This window comes from Wyeomyia smithii, chromosome 2 (assembly GCF_029784165.1).
Source record: "Wyeomyia smithii strain HCP4-BCI-WySm-NY-G18 chromosome 2, ASM2978416v1, whole genome shotgun sequence".
Lineage (NCBI taxonomy): Eukaryota > Metazoa > Arthropoda > Insecta > Diptera > Culicidae > Wyeomyia > Wyeomyia smithii.
Genome location: NC_073695.1, coordinates 240,239,890 through 240,258,744, shown reverse-complemented (window position 1 = coordinate 240,258,744; position 18,855 = coordinate 240,239,890). Strand labels below are relative to the sequence as shown.

The 18,855-nt window shown below is 39.1% G+C and overlaps 1 protein-coding gene across 1 annotated transcript in view; it reads left to right on the top strand.

Annotated features, from left to right (window-relative positions):
• Window positions 1-1,104: 1,104 nt before the first annotated feature.
• LOC129720496 (uncharacterized) overlaps window positions 1,105-18,855 on the top strand; it is a 70,882-nt gene continuing 53,131 nt past the window's right edge. Inside the window, exons 1-2 of the mRNA XM_055671978.1 lie at window positions 1,105-1,111; window positions 1,951-2,277. Of these exons, the coding sequence (XP_055527953.1) occupies window positions 1,105-1,111; window positions 1,951-2,277 (334 nt within the window). The remainder of the gene's footprint in view (window positions 1,112-1,950; window positions 2,278-18,855) is intronic.

Below are 18,855 nucleotides of genomic sequence, written 5' to 3'. Positions count from 1 at the left end.
TTGAAAAATGTTGATATCGAGAAATTTGTCTGAAACCTCTAATTTCTCCATTCTATAATTCCAAAATATTTAAAAAAACTCTTTTTTTCTAAATTTAAAAATTATAGGTGGAGACCTGTGAAAAATATTAAGTGTGCTAAGTAAATGACGTTTGCAAAGTTTTATTTAAATAAAAAATTGTCAATAATTCACGTAAGGTTATTAATTATGATTTTGCTTAAGGGCCATCCACATACCACGTGGACAGCTTTGGGGGGGTTGTTGTTGTTGAAAATAGTGCCTAATAAATATTTACTTCGCAGCATTGTATTCTTGCTTTACATCCGTTGATTTCTCCAAGTAGAATAATGTTCGAGCTATTTCGAGCAGTTCCAGAAGTTTTCTTCCTAATTACATTTTACATAGAAAGTTGTGCTACAATTCGCTCTTCCACCCAGTTTACGAGCGTTATCAAATCCATAAAGAAAATTAATTTAACAACCCTTGATGGACGGACATTTCCCCAAATAAACCCCATTAAATCGTTCCCAAGAAGCGTAACCACTCGAGTAGAAAGCATTCGCCCTCGCATCGGGGTGGTACTAGACAGTTTCGATTGAAGGGCAAATACTTTGCGCCCCGGACCGTCTTCGGAAAGCGGAAGCAGCTCGACGTGCAACACTTTACGTAACAGAGTGCCTTTCCCATTTTGCCCTAGAGCCGTTAAATGGGAGCGGGTGCAGGCACCCCCGCTCGGAGGCAGTTTGCAAAACTTTTTCGCCACTCGAATGTGCAACGAACCGCGCGCGCCAAAGTGGTTGCATTTCGAAAAGAGGAAACTATTCGTATCCTGCTGCTGAAGCTGCCTACAACGGCTACAGTAACAATAACAAAAACAAGAAGCAGCTGCTCTTCGCCCTCTCTGAGGATTTGGGATGAGAGCAGAACGCTCCCTGCGGAAGAAATCTCTACTAGAGAGAGCCGCTTCGTTCCGTCGCGGGGGTTGAAAGAGCGCCCATGCGCACTCGCCACTCTCGGGCGAAATGTTTTTCTCTTGTAATTTTTTCTCTCTGAGAATAAAACTGCAACTGCACTCTACGTACGGATTTCAGCATCCTGGGCGAAATGCTGCGTTAGTTGGACGCACTCATAGACAGGTGGCGCTAGTGGTGTTAAAATCGATTTGATTTATGCAATCAAACCAAAGGCAAAATTCAAAAATCTCCTCACACTTTCTTTCTCCACTGTTTTGAGTCGAGCAGTATCATCCCTTTCATCTTTCTGACTTTGCTTTCACCAATCTAAATCCTTTCCCCCTGATTCAGTTGTACAACAAGGAAACCGAACGAACGCAATCCTCGGGAAGAACGTTCAGTAATAAATATTTAATTAAAAACGAAGATTATCCTATTACAGGACCATCACCAGATTGACATAGAGTGTGTGATAAAATCTCGTTCACACTTCTGTGCTTCGCTACATCGCATTGCTCACTACAGCAGCTAGTCTGCAGCAGAACCGGGGAACCGCAGAGCCACACAGTCGCAAGCTGGCAGCCTGTTTATAACCCTCTAAATGGATTTTTACTGATTCTGCCTGCAGCCGCCGGGATCGATAGGCTCGCAGTCCCGGGGTGGAGCGCGCGATTCCGATTGCTGTTGAAAATATTCCACCTTTCAGCAGGCCCCGAAACTTTTTGGTTGAGTAATAAAAATAAATTAAATACAAATTGCGTCCTAGTTTGCATCCGAAAGGGATTTCGCAATAGCGAAGCTCTGACTATGCAAGCGCGGAAGCAGAAGAGGAATTAATCGATAGCAAATTTGATCTCTTATCTCGGAGGAAGCCATTAAAATCGTGCTAGTTTTCATCTGTTCGAGTCCGTTCGACAATGTAACGGCGGACGGCTTTACACCCTCGTTAATTACTGTATTTCTTTGTTAATTGTTTCTCATTTTTCTCAATGGACAGGAAAAAATCGCCTCTACCCAAGATACTCGCTAAATTCTTCGGACAACGAGGACACACCGATCCATCGGTCGATTTACGCACAGCCCTACAATTCGCAGCTGACACCACAGCTGCAGTGCAACATTCCCGTACTGGGCGGGGGACAATCGAACAGTTACAGTGCTAACAGTGGTTATCGTTCGGTGAAAGGATCGGCATCATCATCATCCTCAACACACGCGCCCCATCAGACGACTACGACACCCTCGTCGGACAACGGTTCCAGTGCGACGCTGACCGATGCCGAACTGGCCTTGGTGAGGGAAAACACGCTGCTGGTTAATAACGGTGAGTTTGAATTGGATTTTTTTTTATCCTGAGCAGATGTTAACACGGGCGAAAAATATTTATTATAACTGCAAAGCTGTGTATCGTTGTCATGAATTTACTAAACATAAAAAGACAGACAGACAGACAGACAGACAGACAGACAGACAGACAGACAGACAGACAGACAGACAGACAGACAGACAGACAGACAGACAGACAGACAGACAGACAGACAGACAGACAGACAGACAGACAGACAGACAGACAGACAGACAGACAGACAGACAGACAGACAGACAGACAGACAGACAGACAGACAGACAGACAGACAGACAGACAGACAGACAGACAGACAGACAGACAGACAGACAGACAGACAGACAGACAGACAGACAGACAGACAGACAGACAGACAGACAGACAGACAGACAGACAGACAGACAGACAGACAGACAGACAGACAGACAGACAGACAGACAGACAGACAGACAGACAGACAGACAGACAGACAGACAGACAGACAGACAGACAGACAGACAGACAGACAGACAGACAGACAGACAGACAGACAGACAGACAGACAGACAGACAGACAGACAGACAGACAGACAGACAGACAGACAGACAGACAGACAGACAGACAGACAGACAGACAGACAGACAGACAGACAGACAGACAGACAGACAGACAGACAGACAGACAGACAGACAGACAGACAGACAGACAGACAGACAGACAGACAGACAGACAGACAGACAGACAGACAGACAGACAGACAGACAGACAGACAGACAGACAGACAGACAGACAGACAGACAGACAGACAGACAGACAGACAGACAGACAGACAGACAGACAGACAGACAGACAGACAGACAGACAGACAGACAGACAGACAGACAGACAGACAGACAGACAGACAGACAGACAGACAGACAGACAGACAGACAGACAGACAGACAGACAGACAGACAGAGCTGCATTTTTAAATGTTTAGATTTCAATGACTTCGTAAAAACGCCATTAAAATAAAATAAAACCTTCGAGTAAACTCAATGTTACTTGGGTGATGTTTGTCCAATGCATATATCAAGATGGCTTTACAAAGTAATTTTTGAAGTAGAATACTTCTCTCAGGAAGTTCGGCTACATAGGGATGTGAAATGAAAATCTCAAACCGAAAAAAGTGAAAAATATGTCCAATTTCAAATGCCAATAAATCGGTTAGCATCCGATGGATTTCCTTCGTTCTTGTAGCAATAGATTGGAAAACCTTCTAAGATTCTTCCCAAAAAAAGATAATTGTAGTTTTATTATTCGCACTATTGTACTATTGAAAATAGTCAAGCCTTGTCAAAACGAAAAATTCAACCTCTGATTGGTCGTTATATGATTGCTTCCCAAGCACGGTCGACAGAATCATATACCTTGCAATTGAAAACATGATATTTGGCTTATATAAGAACCTGTTTCAGCCGAAGCCGCTCATAATAGTTCTAGACAGCGACAACAGCAGTCGTCCTTTCTTAGCAGCAGCACTAGCCCTGTGGTTGGTCACCACGTCTCAGGAGCAGCGCGGTTTTTTGCAGCCTGTGTCGCCAGACTGCCATTATTCCCCCCGTGTTGAGGCAGCATGAAGATTGCCATCAGGAAATCCGATTTTGAAAATCAAAATGCCTTTTTCAAGGCAAATAAACAAGTCATTGAAAGTTAATAATTTTTTGACAACGCAAGCAAGCATTCTGTGTTGGATCCTAGCAATTTAAATCTGTCGCGCCCGTCTAATTCACTGAATGTGGAATAGCTTCCACAGTGCATGTTGTCCGTGTATCTCAATTCCCCCACTGTTAAGGCAGCTCGAAGGTTGCGCTCAGCAACCGATTTTGAACCGCAAAATGCCTTTTCAAGGCAAATAAACAAATAATTGAAGGTTAATAATTTTCTTGCATCAGAACAAGCAGACATTCTGTGCGGGATGGAATCAAATTTTGTTGTAGTTGTCTAAATTTACTTTATTAAGTAAACCCCCCACGGTAGGGGCAGCGCAAAGGCTGCAATCAGCATAACCGACTTTGAATATGAACTGCCCTGTTAGAACGCATTCACAAAAGTAGTTAGTTCGACTATGCAGAGCTAATATGAAGTCGATTCAATCAATCAGCATGAACATGATGCAACACGCAACAGCGAGCAAACGAAATCGCTTTATGTTACAAACCGCAACAAGATAAGGGTTAAAACCGTTGCGTGTGGGAGAGCACCATCGGTGTTTATTCGCTGGATACAAAAATTATATGCGAATTGTGGAATAATTTGTCTGAAGAACATTAGGGAATGGAACAACCGAACTGAAAGGCGTGGCCTATTTAGTAGCACCCTTCGGCTATAAAAGAATGTTTCTGGAAAATCTAGCTACATTCATTAGTCGGAAGGTAAGCTGGATGGACCGTCCGGGTTGTGCCTGTGCCTGCCTTCAAATTAAACAAATCACTTGCCCTGTGGTTGGTCAGCACGTCTCAGGCCTCTGCCTGAGAACGAACGCCAACGCGAGCGATCGGGAGAGATTTTTGCCGTACATCAGCCGGCACTTCCTCTAATGGAAAAGTTGGATCATTTTGTTCAGAAGAATTTTACTCTCGGTGATATTACAAAGATGCGATTGCATTTTATCCGATATGGGATTGAACAATTGTTCTTTTGAGGACAAATAAAACACTTAATTTGAAGAGTTAATAGTTTTGGGTACCAGTAGCAGTATGGTAACAGCCTCAGCGGTAGGTGCAGTCGGTACTTCCATGAGTCGGATGTTATAAGGAAGCAAATGGAAGCGGTACGGCAGCGGCACGGGAAACAGTTCGGGTGTGCTCAGACGAGCGTCATTTTTCGTTGTTGATATTATTCCCCACATGAAACGAAGCGCTTTCGTACGATAGCGGCGGTATTAGCGGTAGATGCATTTGCCAACACTTACTCCAGTAAAGCCGTGTCTAATTTTCAATGTGAAAACACCTTTCGCGAAAAGCGGCGTGTACCGATTCGCCCGGCCGTAGGTTATTGTACAGCCGTAAGTAGAGCTGTGTAAAAGTATTCTACTTCAACCTTGCGGTCGTGGCTTTGCACACAACCCTCCTGTGATTTTTTTCAATTCTTTTATCACCAATATTTAGTGGTTGATTTGTGAGTTCGAAATCCAATTTGTGGTAATTTGTGGTTAAGTGGTTTCCGAGAAATTTTCAAAAAACTGAGTCAAGCCATCTTGAAACATGATTTTTCTTCAAATGAATCGGACAACGATGATATATACATCAATCGAAAGCTCTTAATTTGTGGTTCACGAAAATGTAATTTTAAGGTCATAATTATTAGTGTTTGTGCAGAAATTTGTGTTTCATTGTTCACGTAGTTCTACGTTTTGTTTATTTGTTGATGACGCTGCTGGCCGCTAGTGGCGTTGGCTGTTTGCGGTGTTTATCATTGCCATACTGAGCGTGCCTGTGGGGAATATGGTAAATATCTATATTTATATATCTACAGGTAGCCCAATAGGCGCAGAATGGATATGTGTAAATTTGTTGTCAAAAAGGATACCGGTAACGAAAATGTACTTTCAATGGAAAGCAATCCAATTCGACGGGTTATAATAACTCAACATGTTTTAGTGATATTAGTACAAGTCTGTAAATGTTTTGAAAGCTCTGTTTATCTTTTTTCCAAAACTGCCTAAATATTGAAAATCGGTTAAGAAATGACTGAGTTAAAAAAAAATTTATGCACTGAGGTCCAAAAAACCGTAGTTTGACCATAACTTCAGAATTTGGGGGTGTTTGGAAAATTTCTAGTATGAGCGAATATTACACTCAACAAGACCTACAACCTACGGTAGGTCACTTCAGAAGTTATAAACCGCTGTAGCACAGTGTTATAATCGAACTTAAGCAACCGTTATGTATGAAATTGCAAAACAACGAAAGTCTATTATCTCAAGTATTACACGACTTATTTGAACATAAGTAGTGTCATACGAACGAGTCATCTCTCAAACTTACAAATAACAAACTTCATAACAATTTGATATGTGGTTCAAAAGTTTTGGATAGAAAAGAAATTCAAAGACTATTCAACACTATAGCTGCTTTGATCAATATATATGGCCTCAACATGATTTAAATATGGTTTCGTTCTATTTGAATGTTCCCGGTATCGCTCGTGATTAAATTGTTCAAAATTAAGAGTCATTTCTTTTATTTCGCTATTTCTTAAACACTAACATTACGTCAAATTTCATATTTTATACTTCAATTTCAACATCAATATTTTGGAACCCAAAGAGTGAATATACCTTTATTGGATTTAAGCAGTCATGTAAATCTATTTCTACAAAAAATAAGTTTGAATGAGAAAGGCTGAGTCTGACCGCTAGGTGAATTAATTTAGGTTTTTAGAAGAAAGTTTATCGCTAACTCGTAATTTAAAGGTTTTATATCTGCAATTTTTATCAATTTATTAAATTTTCAAGAGAACGCCACTTGAGGAAAGGCAGATCTTGGCAGCTTCTTTCAGTTTTAATTTTTTCTTGATACTTATCCCAGAACACAAAAAACTAACAAAAAACTGATTATAAGGAGGGGTGTTCTACAAAAAACTCTATTTTGTCATGTCCAACGTACAGATAGAACATCGCAGTATTCAGCAAGTGTTTTGCTTTCAAAATTTTCCACAACTTTGTTGAGGGAAGCAATCTGAAAATTAGGAAAAAATATTTTCTTTGTCTGATTGTTAGCTGGATTGATCGAAAAACTTTGAACGCCACAAGTAAGACCTTGTTTTATGAAACAATTTTGCTGAAGACATTGAGTGCATAAAAACTATTTTTCACAGTCAAATCTAAAACGATTACGATTTTTCTAGTTTAGACCACTGTGCACTGTGGGATTTTCAAATAAATCTTTTCATCAATTGTTAATGTCTTGAAATATAACCCTTGGAATGTGTAGAAACTATTTAGGAAGTTATTTCATAAAATTGTGGTTGAAATACGTGCTTTACAATAACTTTTAAAATAAAGTACAAAGCGTACAAATACGGGTGTAGTAGGAGATCCGACTTGGATCATCACTGATATCAATTACCGAAAGATCTAAAAGTGCGCAAGGAGTTAATACGGTTTTGCGTGAAACATAAGAACCGCACCGCTGCTCAATGTCGGAAGTAAATAGTGTAGTGTAAGCTTATTTCTACTTTTGAGTCCGTTCTGGATTAAGTTAGGAACATACCAGGCATATTGCTTGTGCGGAGAGTACAATTCAGGTGGGTCAATTAATGAATCATAATCATTGATGGATGACACGTTTGATTTAGGGGATATTAAAGATGCAGATTCTCCGGTAACCCCCAGACGGTAAAGCTATCGCCTGCAGGGTGGAATTGTGCATAATGCTGATAAAAAGCATTAAAAACATTCAAGTATTTTCCGAGTGAATGGCATCACAGATGAAAAAAACAACAAAGATCATCGAGGTGGGTGAGGAAGAAGAGTAAGTAGCCAGATGTCTTCCCTCAGGTCTGGCAATCTAAAACCATCCGTCGTTTACAAACAGGGCTGCCAAGTATACAGATGTTTCTGTATTATACAGATTTTTTTACCACGATAAAGAAATGATACAGATAACAGAATTCGTACAGAATTTTTATTTATAATACAGATTTGTACAGAATTTTGGCAGTAGAGTTTTTTCAAGTTTCGGTTTGAAATTGTGATGTTGTATAAAGTGTTCGAACTAAAGAACTGGTCGGTCGGCCTGACAAACATTTCATCCGAACCGATCCGAGCATTAATTTTCAGTTGTTCAAATGCGTTTTCCAAATAGCCGCCAAACTGGTCGATTCGCACAAGGTAATCAAATGAGTGAAAAAGAGAGCAATAACTTTGCTTTCTTTTCTCGGTTTTCACAAGTAGTCTGACTGTTAGAAATAGGAATTTGTATTGTTGCGAGCAGGCTTTAAAATCACAATGTTTCTTTGCCCAACGTGGAATATTTGCGACTGATTGTATTTATATTGTATTTGCGTTGAGGACAACCAACGTTCTTCTTTTGCGCTTTTATTACTTCTGTTCGACTTCTGCTGGGCGTCCGGCATTTAACTGAGCGAGAAATAGCTTTTTTAATTTCTTCTGGACATTCAATATTTCGCTAAGTGGGAAAACTTTGGAACAAAAATACCTGATTCGATTGTTTTTATAGAAAAAGAACACGGTTATAGACCTGAGTTTTCCTCCAAGAATTTTACCTAACCTTTTGACGGTTTCAGGCAAGGTTTAAAGTCGGATTCCAAGCCCAGTTACCCCAAACCCTAGCATTTGTAGGCACACGAGCAAAATACAGAAAAATACAGATTTTTTACGAGTGCATACAGATTTACTAATATACTAATCTGGCAGCTTTGGTTTACAGTCACTTGCGCTGTTGTACAAGCGCTGCGAGAGAATAAAAGTGACGATAAATTTGTCATAACTATACGTTATATAGGATGGATTTTGTTAAAAACCTATAGAATCATATAAATAAATAAATTTTCATAATAACTTTGAAGTCTTAAATTGAATATATTATAAACAAAAAAGGTTTCCTTTTTTGACACGGTTCCAGTTTTGTCAACTGAAATTAAAAATGTTGTTGCCATTAACGGAAACTCACTGTATAAGCACAACTGGAAGAATAAGTATCCCAGTAAAATGTAACTAAAAGTAGCTGCCAAAATCTGTCGCAAGTTATGTTCTCTTGAAAATTGAGTCATAAAATTGCAAAAACAGAAATAACTCTTCCAAATTAAGAGATAGTGATACACTTTCTTCTAAAAAAATGTGACAAATAAGCTTAGTTTGCAGTTTGTAGAACACTTAAACAATGGCAAAATTAAGATACGAGCGCTATCATCCAAAAACACATTTCGATGGGGTGCTTTAATTCTATACTTTATAACTTTGTCAGGTTAAGAGATGGAATTTTCCAATCTTCTATAAACTTGCTAGAAATAGCTAGTTCTACAATATGTCGGAAGAAAGTTACCAAGCTCATCAAGAAATACAAAAGTTATTGTACACCCCCCTTGAACGAAAAATTTTACCACCTAAATAAAGTACTCATAAAACTGTGAAACTTTCTAGAAGCCATCGAAACGCTAAACGATGCGTTTCATCACAAATACCAATGTTTTACTATTTTTGATTTCATCCCACTGTGAGGCGAGAAGAACATGAATAAAATAGAATACTGATAGTAAAATTCTAGGCTTTGAACGTGTCATTTATGTTAAAAAAAAAAATAATTTCGAAATTCTAAAGGTGACATTTCCACTTGAAGCATGGTAGTTTTTGTCACTCACAACTTCAAATAGAAAAAAAAAACATTTTCATTTATAAAATGAGACACAACAGAGGGACTAGTTCGTCAGGGGTTTTCTTCGTCTTAATTTTTGCTTCATTCTAATGAGAAATATATGACGAAGAAAACCCCTGTCGAAGTAGTCCCAGACCCTACCTATTTATAAGTGCTAAAAGTGCGCCATTTGCGTTCTTATCATCCGGCCAAGCTGAGCGGCGACATTTTTTACACATTTTCGGCGCACTTTTTTCCGTCGGCCCCTCCCTGCGCGACACTATTCAGATGAGATTCTAAACCCAATAATTTCACTGAATAGATTTCAAATTAAGGTGCTTATTTGAATGTGAAGCAAAAGGCCAAAGGCAGCAGCAATAGCAGGAGCAGGAAGAAGGAGAAATAAAAATCTTATTTCCACGTTGCTTTTCTCGCCGAGCGAGTGATACCGGACGCTACCAGGAAGCTTCACATACCCACGTCGTCTGACGTGCGCGTGCGAAGGTTCCTTGTTCCGTTCGGAGTGCTTTGGAAAGGGACGTCAGCTTTGCATTTTTCCTTCCAACCGAAGTCCGTGTGAACTTTTCGCACCTGTCTGCTGTCGCTACCGGAGGCAGAGTGCGATCGATTCCAGGAAAAGACCTCCGGCTGTTGGTACGGCTGCTGCCTGGCGGTGGGGGCGATTTCACGTCTGCATTCGAACCGCTTCACGGTAGTAAGTAGCACGTCTTACCTTTTAAAGGTGAAATGTTCTTCTTCACCACTCTCGCCTTGTTTATGACGTCCTAACACCTTCTAAATACAAAGTTTACATAGCACTTAACAGGATTTCCCCAGCCTGGTGGCATTAGAAGCACTTTTTACTCCTTGTTCGGACGGGAACTCGGAACTCGCTGGATGCGACTTGATGCATCAGTCGCGCTGTGAAATTTAACACTGGATACACAACGGTAACAGTTGTAGGGACAGTTTCTCAGCCTGAAGCTTGAAGTAAGCTTTAAACGGATTCATCAATTGTGATCAATTGAAGTATTCCTAATTTCTACAGGTTCACCGCAGCGCAGTTGGTATTTGCTTTTAGTACTTTTTCTGCTTGCAATTTCCACTTCCCGATGGCACTTTTGGGAGCAGCTGCTAACATATGGAGAGCATAATTTCACATACCCAGTAATGTTCCATATTAATAATTGAAACTTCAATTAATGCTCAGTCAGCCGGAATTTTTTCTCTCTAGTTTATTCATACCAGGATATAATCACAGCTAGAGTTGGAACGAAAAAAAAAGTGAGTTTCCACCTGAGCTCGGACTCAGTTATCCTGCGCGAAAGAGAAGGGCCAGCTCATCTAGGGGCCATCAGAAATGATTAGCTCCTTTACGGTGTGTCAGAATATCATCATCAACTGGTCCACGGCATATAAAGCCGCTAGACTGGAATGAGAGAAAAAAGGAGAGAAAGAAACACACACACACACACACTCTGTGCCAGACACATTCCAGACAGACTTCACCTCCGACGGTGGATTTCCTCTCTAACGAGTGCTTTTTTCTCATACAAAGGCCGCGACTTTATTTCTTTTAACCACCATAGAATAGGCGAAACGGCGGCGGGCGTCATACGTTGATGTCTCCCCATCCTCCCCCCTTTGCAACACCGTAATGCATAATCATTACGTTAAGTGCAGCTGTTTTCAAACCAGCTGCTGGCTTTCAGTTCTGGCATCTGATAGAGACTGATGTGGGTGAGGGGAAAATCGTTGGTCTGCCGATCCCGGTGATGAACCACTCTTGACCTTCCGCGATGTAAAGTTGCACGGTTGTGAGGAGGTACACGAGTCTGGCGATTAGGATGCTGATGATGAGCTCTTTCGTGTGCGTTGTCTGGCGTTACTGAATACCTGCGGGTGCACTCGAGGATGCCTTGCAGAGGTTGAATTCGATTTCAAAATACACTTATTTTATTTATTTTTTTTTTAATTTTTAACAAATTATTATTGAACTCTGAGAGAGTGCTGCCGGTTTCATTACTGATAACGGTTTCTTTGGTTGTTTAATGTTAATGATTTCGCGGGGAATTCCACTCCAACATAATATAGTGGGATTAGGTAATTTTGGTTTCAATTTTTTTTTCAATCACGCCTATCAGTTACGCACCAAGTCGCAACCGATGCTCGCTTATCATTAGGCCACGAACTTTTGAATGCTTTCGATGTGGATGCGGACGGCTTTCGATGGTTGGTTTAGTTTTTTTGAATCTCATTATTCTATGAAAAGTTCTTAGCTTTGCAGACGACGTAAATCCCCGTTCGAGATAAGAGAAAGCCGCGTGTAGCAATTAGTTCTGAATGGTCATGTAGAAGTTAAAATTAACAGAGCTAGGTAATAATGTTTTTCAATAACACTACCAGTTACACTTAGAACAGCAGATTGGCTTAACCGAAACCGTCATCAATAAATAACTGTTGATGAATTTTAAACTTTTTCCAAAGTTCAGTGTTTGATTTTACAATTTGTTGAGCGTAATGCATGCTAAACTGCTTCTTCGTTTTCTAAATTATTTGAGACTTTTTCAGGTTTTCGAAGAATGAATTATTGTCGGTTTTGGAAAATTACTTTTCGTAGGGTGATGTTAAGTTCAGTTAGTTTCTGAATTTTCAAAAATATTGTTTGGTTAGCAAATATATCTGAGCGAAAAAAAGTTGTTCATTTTGGATAGATAAAAATTTTCTTTTATTAATTTTTCTTATGAATTTTCTCGTTAAAATTGACGTAGTGAACATATTTTAAAAATTCCCCTCTATTGATCCGTATTGGGTGAAATTAAATATTTTCAGTAACCTTCAGAATTTATTTTATATAAGGATAAAAATCGTTACGATTTTCGAAGGCAATTTGACAAGAAAATTGTAAAATTAATATTGCCAGGATGGCAAAAGCTCCTGAATAATCCTAAATAATCTATAAGCATCGTACATCGTAAAGTAAACGATATTGTTACGATTGTATGGAAATATTCTTCGCAACTAGAAGAAAATATAAATAAAATAAAATTTTCCATAATAGAAAAACTTCGGACTCGAATCATTCTAGAAAAGACTTCAATAAGAAATATTACATTTAGCAACGTAATAAACTCAATTAAATAAACAATGGTTTTAATGAAAGAAATAGTCAAAACCTGAATTATTTTAAATACACTATTGACATAAATTGCAAAAACGTATAGTACGCAATATATCCACGAAATCACGTCTTAAAATCGTTTCAAAATAGAGAAAGTTTTATAGCAAAAGTGACAAATCAATTTACCTATTTTTTCAACAACATATAAAACAATATGAGAAATAAGAAAAAAAAATCTGTGGAATAATAGTGGAAGAGTGGTATCCAAGGCACAGCCACATGACGTAGGACTACGGTATTTTTTTATATTCCGATGCTTCGGAGAAATCGTTTTCTACTGATTCGTACAAATTCTCAATATATTCGTTTATTCACTAAACGGAACTCTTTTGCAATCTGTCATCGATGTGAAAATGTAATACAGAAATCTGGCATCTGTATGTCACCGGTACAGTCTTGGAATGAAAATGATGATAAAATTTTTGTATGGTACCTCTGATATCAAGGTTTTGTCAGTTACTTGGGAAGAGCGCGGAGCGCAGCAGGTTAGGAAATGGCAAGAAAAGTAAAACATTTATGAAAACGGTATCGGCCGTCGAAAAATTAATACTAAGAAACGAATCGAGAACTCGGTTATAAGCGTGTATAGCTTTTACTACTATCAGCAAAGTTTTGTAAGAGAAAAAAATTAACCGTAATGTGAATGCTATCGACTGTCACGTGTATCTATTATTGCTTGGATTTTCGGCTCATCAGTCTTTAAGCTGAACTAAAACGAAGTACTGCCTCTTTTCCTTCAACGTTTCGACAATATATTTTGTCTTTATCAAGAAGTCTACAAAAAACAAAGCAGAGATGTGTTTTCCCTATTTCAAAACCTTTTCCGAATGTCTGGTACTTACTAAAGCTTTTCGTTTTGTTTTCATTTGTAACTTATATAATACATAATTAACTGTTGTCTGTTTGCGTTTATCACATAAAATGGAACTATTTTAAATAATTTTTGTCATTGAATAATCTAGAAAAACTTGTACTCGGAAAAACATTATTTATGGTCACAATTGTTAATCTTCTACTAGTGTGTTGTCGAAAGCTTATCTAGATCAGATTGTCTGAGTGCGCATGATTGTCAGTTTCATGACGTCTATGAATTTTATGTTGTTTATTATTGTTTTTTTACTGTGTTAAACACACCTGCATAAATAGAACTTAACCCGTCTGTATCACTTTTCTTGTTAACTGTATTGTTGTTCGTTGCTATGTGGCATATTTCCAGAATCGGTAGTGCTGTTGTGTTTCTGTGTTGGTCGAGTATTTTAACATTGTTAAGATCAAATGTGTGTTGGGTTCTAATACAGTGGTGCAAGAGTGCTGTCTTTTCACTTAGTGTTGCGAATTGTGGATCTTCTATGTCGGTGCCTGTGTCAACAAGTGTCTGCAGTGCATTCAAGTTCGATCTGTGTCCGCTAATTCGTGTTTTTAACTTATTTGTAGTCATGTAGTCATTGTGAACTGCAGTCGTTGCATGAAATACTATAAATAACATTGGTGTGGTCGTCTTTTGCTATTTTATCTTTTGTTTGTGTATAATGTTGTTTGGCCATGTTTGTCTTACGTGTGGCTAACTTAACTGTTTTGTAATCGTTTTTCAGGAACTTACTGAACTTATCGGTAAGATACGGAATGTATGCTATTGACCGGTAAGTGTATTCCAGGTGTTCACTCGGCGATTGGTTGGAACTATGTTGCTCGGTACTCCTACAGTTTCTCTGGTTGATCAGGCGATGTCGCAGTGTCTTAGGGTAGTCGTTCAGCTTCAAATGTTGATCCATTATATTGACTTTTGCAAACTCCGATAGGCCGGTGGACAACCTGTTCACTCTACTAATAAAATTGATGGCCATGTTTATTTTTTGGTGAGGTGGATGCGCCGAAAAATAGTTTAGAAAACGGCCACTTGAAATCGGTTTTTGGTACCATTCCGTCGATATATGTTGATCATCGTGTCTGACGAGTAGCATGTCAAGGAAAGGTAACCGGTTGTTTTCCTCTGTTTCACAGGTAAACTGGATGTTAGGGTTGTAGCTATTAAAAATCTTGAGCACGTAGTCAAGCTGATCGAGTGGAATGGCAGTGACTAAATCGTCGACATATTTTTTGATGAACGGCACTTTGATTTTAAGCTGTTTGAGTACGCAATCAAGCAATACCTCTGTGACAAGCTCCGCTACGATTGGCGATAAAGGGTTGCCCATAGCTGTTCCGAAGACCTGTTGGTGGTACCGTCCATCAAATTTGAAGAAACTAGCGTCGATGCAAAATTCAACCAGCTCCAGAAACAGGTCCAAGCAAATGTTCTTAGCGTTTGGTCTTATTTGGTCCCAGTAACAAATTACGTCATGGCATACTAGTTCCTTTGGAATGCATGTGAACAATGAAACCACATCCAATGAAATCAACGAACGCTTTAGGTAACCCGTAAATTCTTGGGCATAGTGCGTTCTGCGATTTTAGGTTGGAAGCTGTTTTTTTGTCGATTAGTTTCAGATTATGTAACCGCTCCACCAAAGAATTGTTTTTGCGTTGAAAAGAAGTGGTAGGGTCCCGGTTTAATAATTTATATGTTTTGGTGTCCTCCAACAGTACCATCATCTTCTGTCTATACTCATTGGCGAGCATTAGCACTGTTTTGTTACCTTTATCTGATAGTAAGACCATAACATCAGGATTAGTTTTGGTGGAGCGGTTACATAATCTGAAACTAATCGACAAAAAAACAGCTTCCAACCTGAAATCGCAGAACGCACTATGCCCAAGAATTTACGGGTTACCTAAAGCGCACAAACCTGGTTTACCTTTGAGACCTGTAGTATCTAATATGACGGCGCCGTCCTATGAACTTTCAAAGTTCGTAGGAAGAATTATTCAAAATTCCATGGATAGTGCATACAACATCAAAGATTCCTTCGAGTTTTGCGATTTCATCAACACTGTCACGTTACCTGTTGGATATTCAGCACCCTTATTACAGGCGTCATCCGCATGTTGCTCTCCGTACTTGCCACAACGTGCTTTATTGCCACAGTGGGAGGCCGTATGGCCCAACTGTTTGCACTTGAGGCAATTCATTACCAGCGGTACAAACAAGCGTCACGAGTCCTTAGAGAACTACGGGCCTAATTAGGGTTTTGTACATCGTCAGTTTCGTGCAGCGGTGTATGCTCCTGGATCGAAGCGTCCTGCGAGGGGCAAAGTAGGGTCGATACACAGCTTGAAGACGCCGTTGGACCTCCTTACCTGTGTTATTGTCGGCGGTTACTAGAGATCCCTACTGCCTATAATTCAAAAATTGGCTAATTATGCCATGGGCATCCAATCGAGAAAAACGTATTTTAAAGTTTTCTGTTGGTACAACATACTTTGACTCCATGACAACTTTTTCATTAAGTATAGGGGAACTGCTCCATTATTCATCTCATTAAGCCAAGTTCACGAAGAATGAACGGATTAAACACCAAGTTTTCACGAAATCATTGAACAAATAAAGAAAATACGCTTACGTGCTCTTATGGAATCGTTCAGCATTGTATATTCAGTGAACTTAGCTAGATTTATCCTGAATTTTGTAAAACAAACCATTTTTTACAACGCTTCCATATCCATCTCATAACTTGAATCACTGCTCATTTATTCATCTCACGACGCCCCCATATTCAACACACTGTTAATCATGAATGAATCACATTATCATGAATGAACGTAGCTGCAGCCCGTCGTAGTAGGTTTCCTAGATATCCGCTGAAGTTGTTTACGTGCAAAATTGGTAACCGAGGTAACCACTACAGTGCTGTAGATTTATGTCAATTATGTCGGAATATTTCAACATTTTCAGTTTGATTTTTTCGTATTAACAGAAACTGATTTGGCAACTTTTGATTTTCTTCAACGCTGTGAAAACAGATTAAAATACATACACATATTCAGAAATTCATCCCATATATTTCTGCTAATTCAAGCTTGTTTTTGGAATTTTGAGGTGAACATTTCAAGGATTAAAGTATTCTTAGTGTAGTGAGTGATTTTGTTTAGTAATTAAAATGAAAAGCGGTCCGTTAGTGATGAAATGCAAATTCTTGTTGCATCAAATATTCTTCGTAAAAAAGTCAAATTTAATGTAAGGCCTTACGATCGCTTACCTGTCGCCAGTAACCGCCAGGCTACAACACACTTTCGAAAGTTAGACGAAACCAAGTACAGTAACACACTGGTTCGTGAACATACCACAGGTGAAATTATTTGGATATTGGCCAACTTCTCAATTATTTAGGATACTAGCTGACCCGGCAAACTTCGTCCCGCCTATTTTAGTGTTTAATTCAATAATTTTAAACATTTAAAATTCATTGATTCTTGGCGATTGAATTATATCGTTTAAAAATGATTGGTTTTACCGGAATAACCACATCCTCGACATTTGGCTTTTGTACATGACCTCTATTCCGGATATATATTGGGTGCATTTCAGTTATTTTCGTTGTTTTAAAGAAAATGGAAGTGGTCATCTTCTAATTCAAAATGGTGTCCAGGGTCAAAGCTTGGCTTCTCTACATCATTTCGATTACGAACATATCCATATGTAGTAGTATTCGGTTATTTTCGGCTGTTTCCCAGAAGTTGCCATTTTTCAATTCAAACTGGTGTGTAAGGTAAATTTATAGCACCTTGCATAATTCTGAATTCGGTGATACTCATATTGGGTGGTATTTGATTACTTTGGGCTATTTTTCAGGAAACGTAAGTCGCCATCTTGGATTTGAAAATGGCATTTGGAGACAATTTCTGACCCGTGTGCGTCATTCTGGTTCAAGAAACACCCATATTGGGTGTTATTTGGTCATTTTCGGCTGTTTTCCAGAAACCGGATGTCACTATCTTCGATTTTAAAATGGTGTCTGTGGTCGATTCTAGCTCCTGTGTATCATTCTGGTTCCGAAGGTACTCATATTTTATGGAAATCGGCCATTTTTGACTGTTTTCTAGAAACCGGAAGTTGCCATATAACAATTCATAACGGTGTCTGAGGTCAATTCTCGTTCCAGAGATACTCATATTGGGTGGTATTTGGTCACTTTAGGCTGTTTTTCAGACACAGGAAGTCGCCATCTTACAATTCAAAATGTTGTCTGAGGTCGATTTGTGGCTTCAGTGCATCATAACAACTCCGGAAATACTCATATTGGGTGGTATTTGGTCATTTGCCGCTGTTTTTCAGAAACCGGAAATCGCCATCTTTGTTACACCTAAAAACATTCACCTGCCAAATTTGGTTAAATTTGCTTGATTGGTTCTCGAGCTGTGCGTAATTTGAGTTTCATTTGTATGGGACCCCTCCCTTATAGAAGAGAGAGGGGTGTCAAACCATTATATTTGTTACCCCTAAAAACAATCACCTGCCAAATTTGGTTCCATTTAGTTGGTTAGTTCTCGATATAAGCAGAAATTTGTGTTTCATTTGTTATGAACCCCTTCCTCACAGAAGAGTGACGGGAGTCGAACCATATGTTCATACTTGTTACCTCTAAAAACATTCACATACCAAATTTGGTTGTATTTGGTTGATTGGTTCTCGAGCTGTGCGAAATTCGTATTTCATTTGTATGGGACCCCTCCCTTGTAGAATAGGGAGGGGTAACAAACCATTATGGATATATTTGTTACCCCTAAAAACATTCACCTACCAAATTTGGTTCTATTTACTTGGTCAATTTTCGAGATGCGCAGAAGTTTGTGTTTCATTTGTATAAGACCCCTCCCTTCCAGAAGAGGGATGGGTGTCAATTCAACATAAACATATTTGTTGCTCCTAAAAACATCCTAATTTCAAATTTGGTTCCATTTGCTTGGTTAGTTTTCGAGATGTGCAGAAATTTGTGTTTCATTTGTATGGGACCCCTCTCTTCCAGAAGAGGGAAGGGTGTCGAATCAACATGGACATATTTGCTACTCCCGAAAACATCCACATGCCAATTTGGTTCCATTTTCTTGGTTAGTTCTCGAAATGTGCAGAAGTTTGTGTTTCATTTGTATGGGACCCCTCC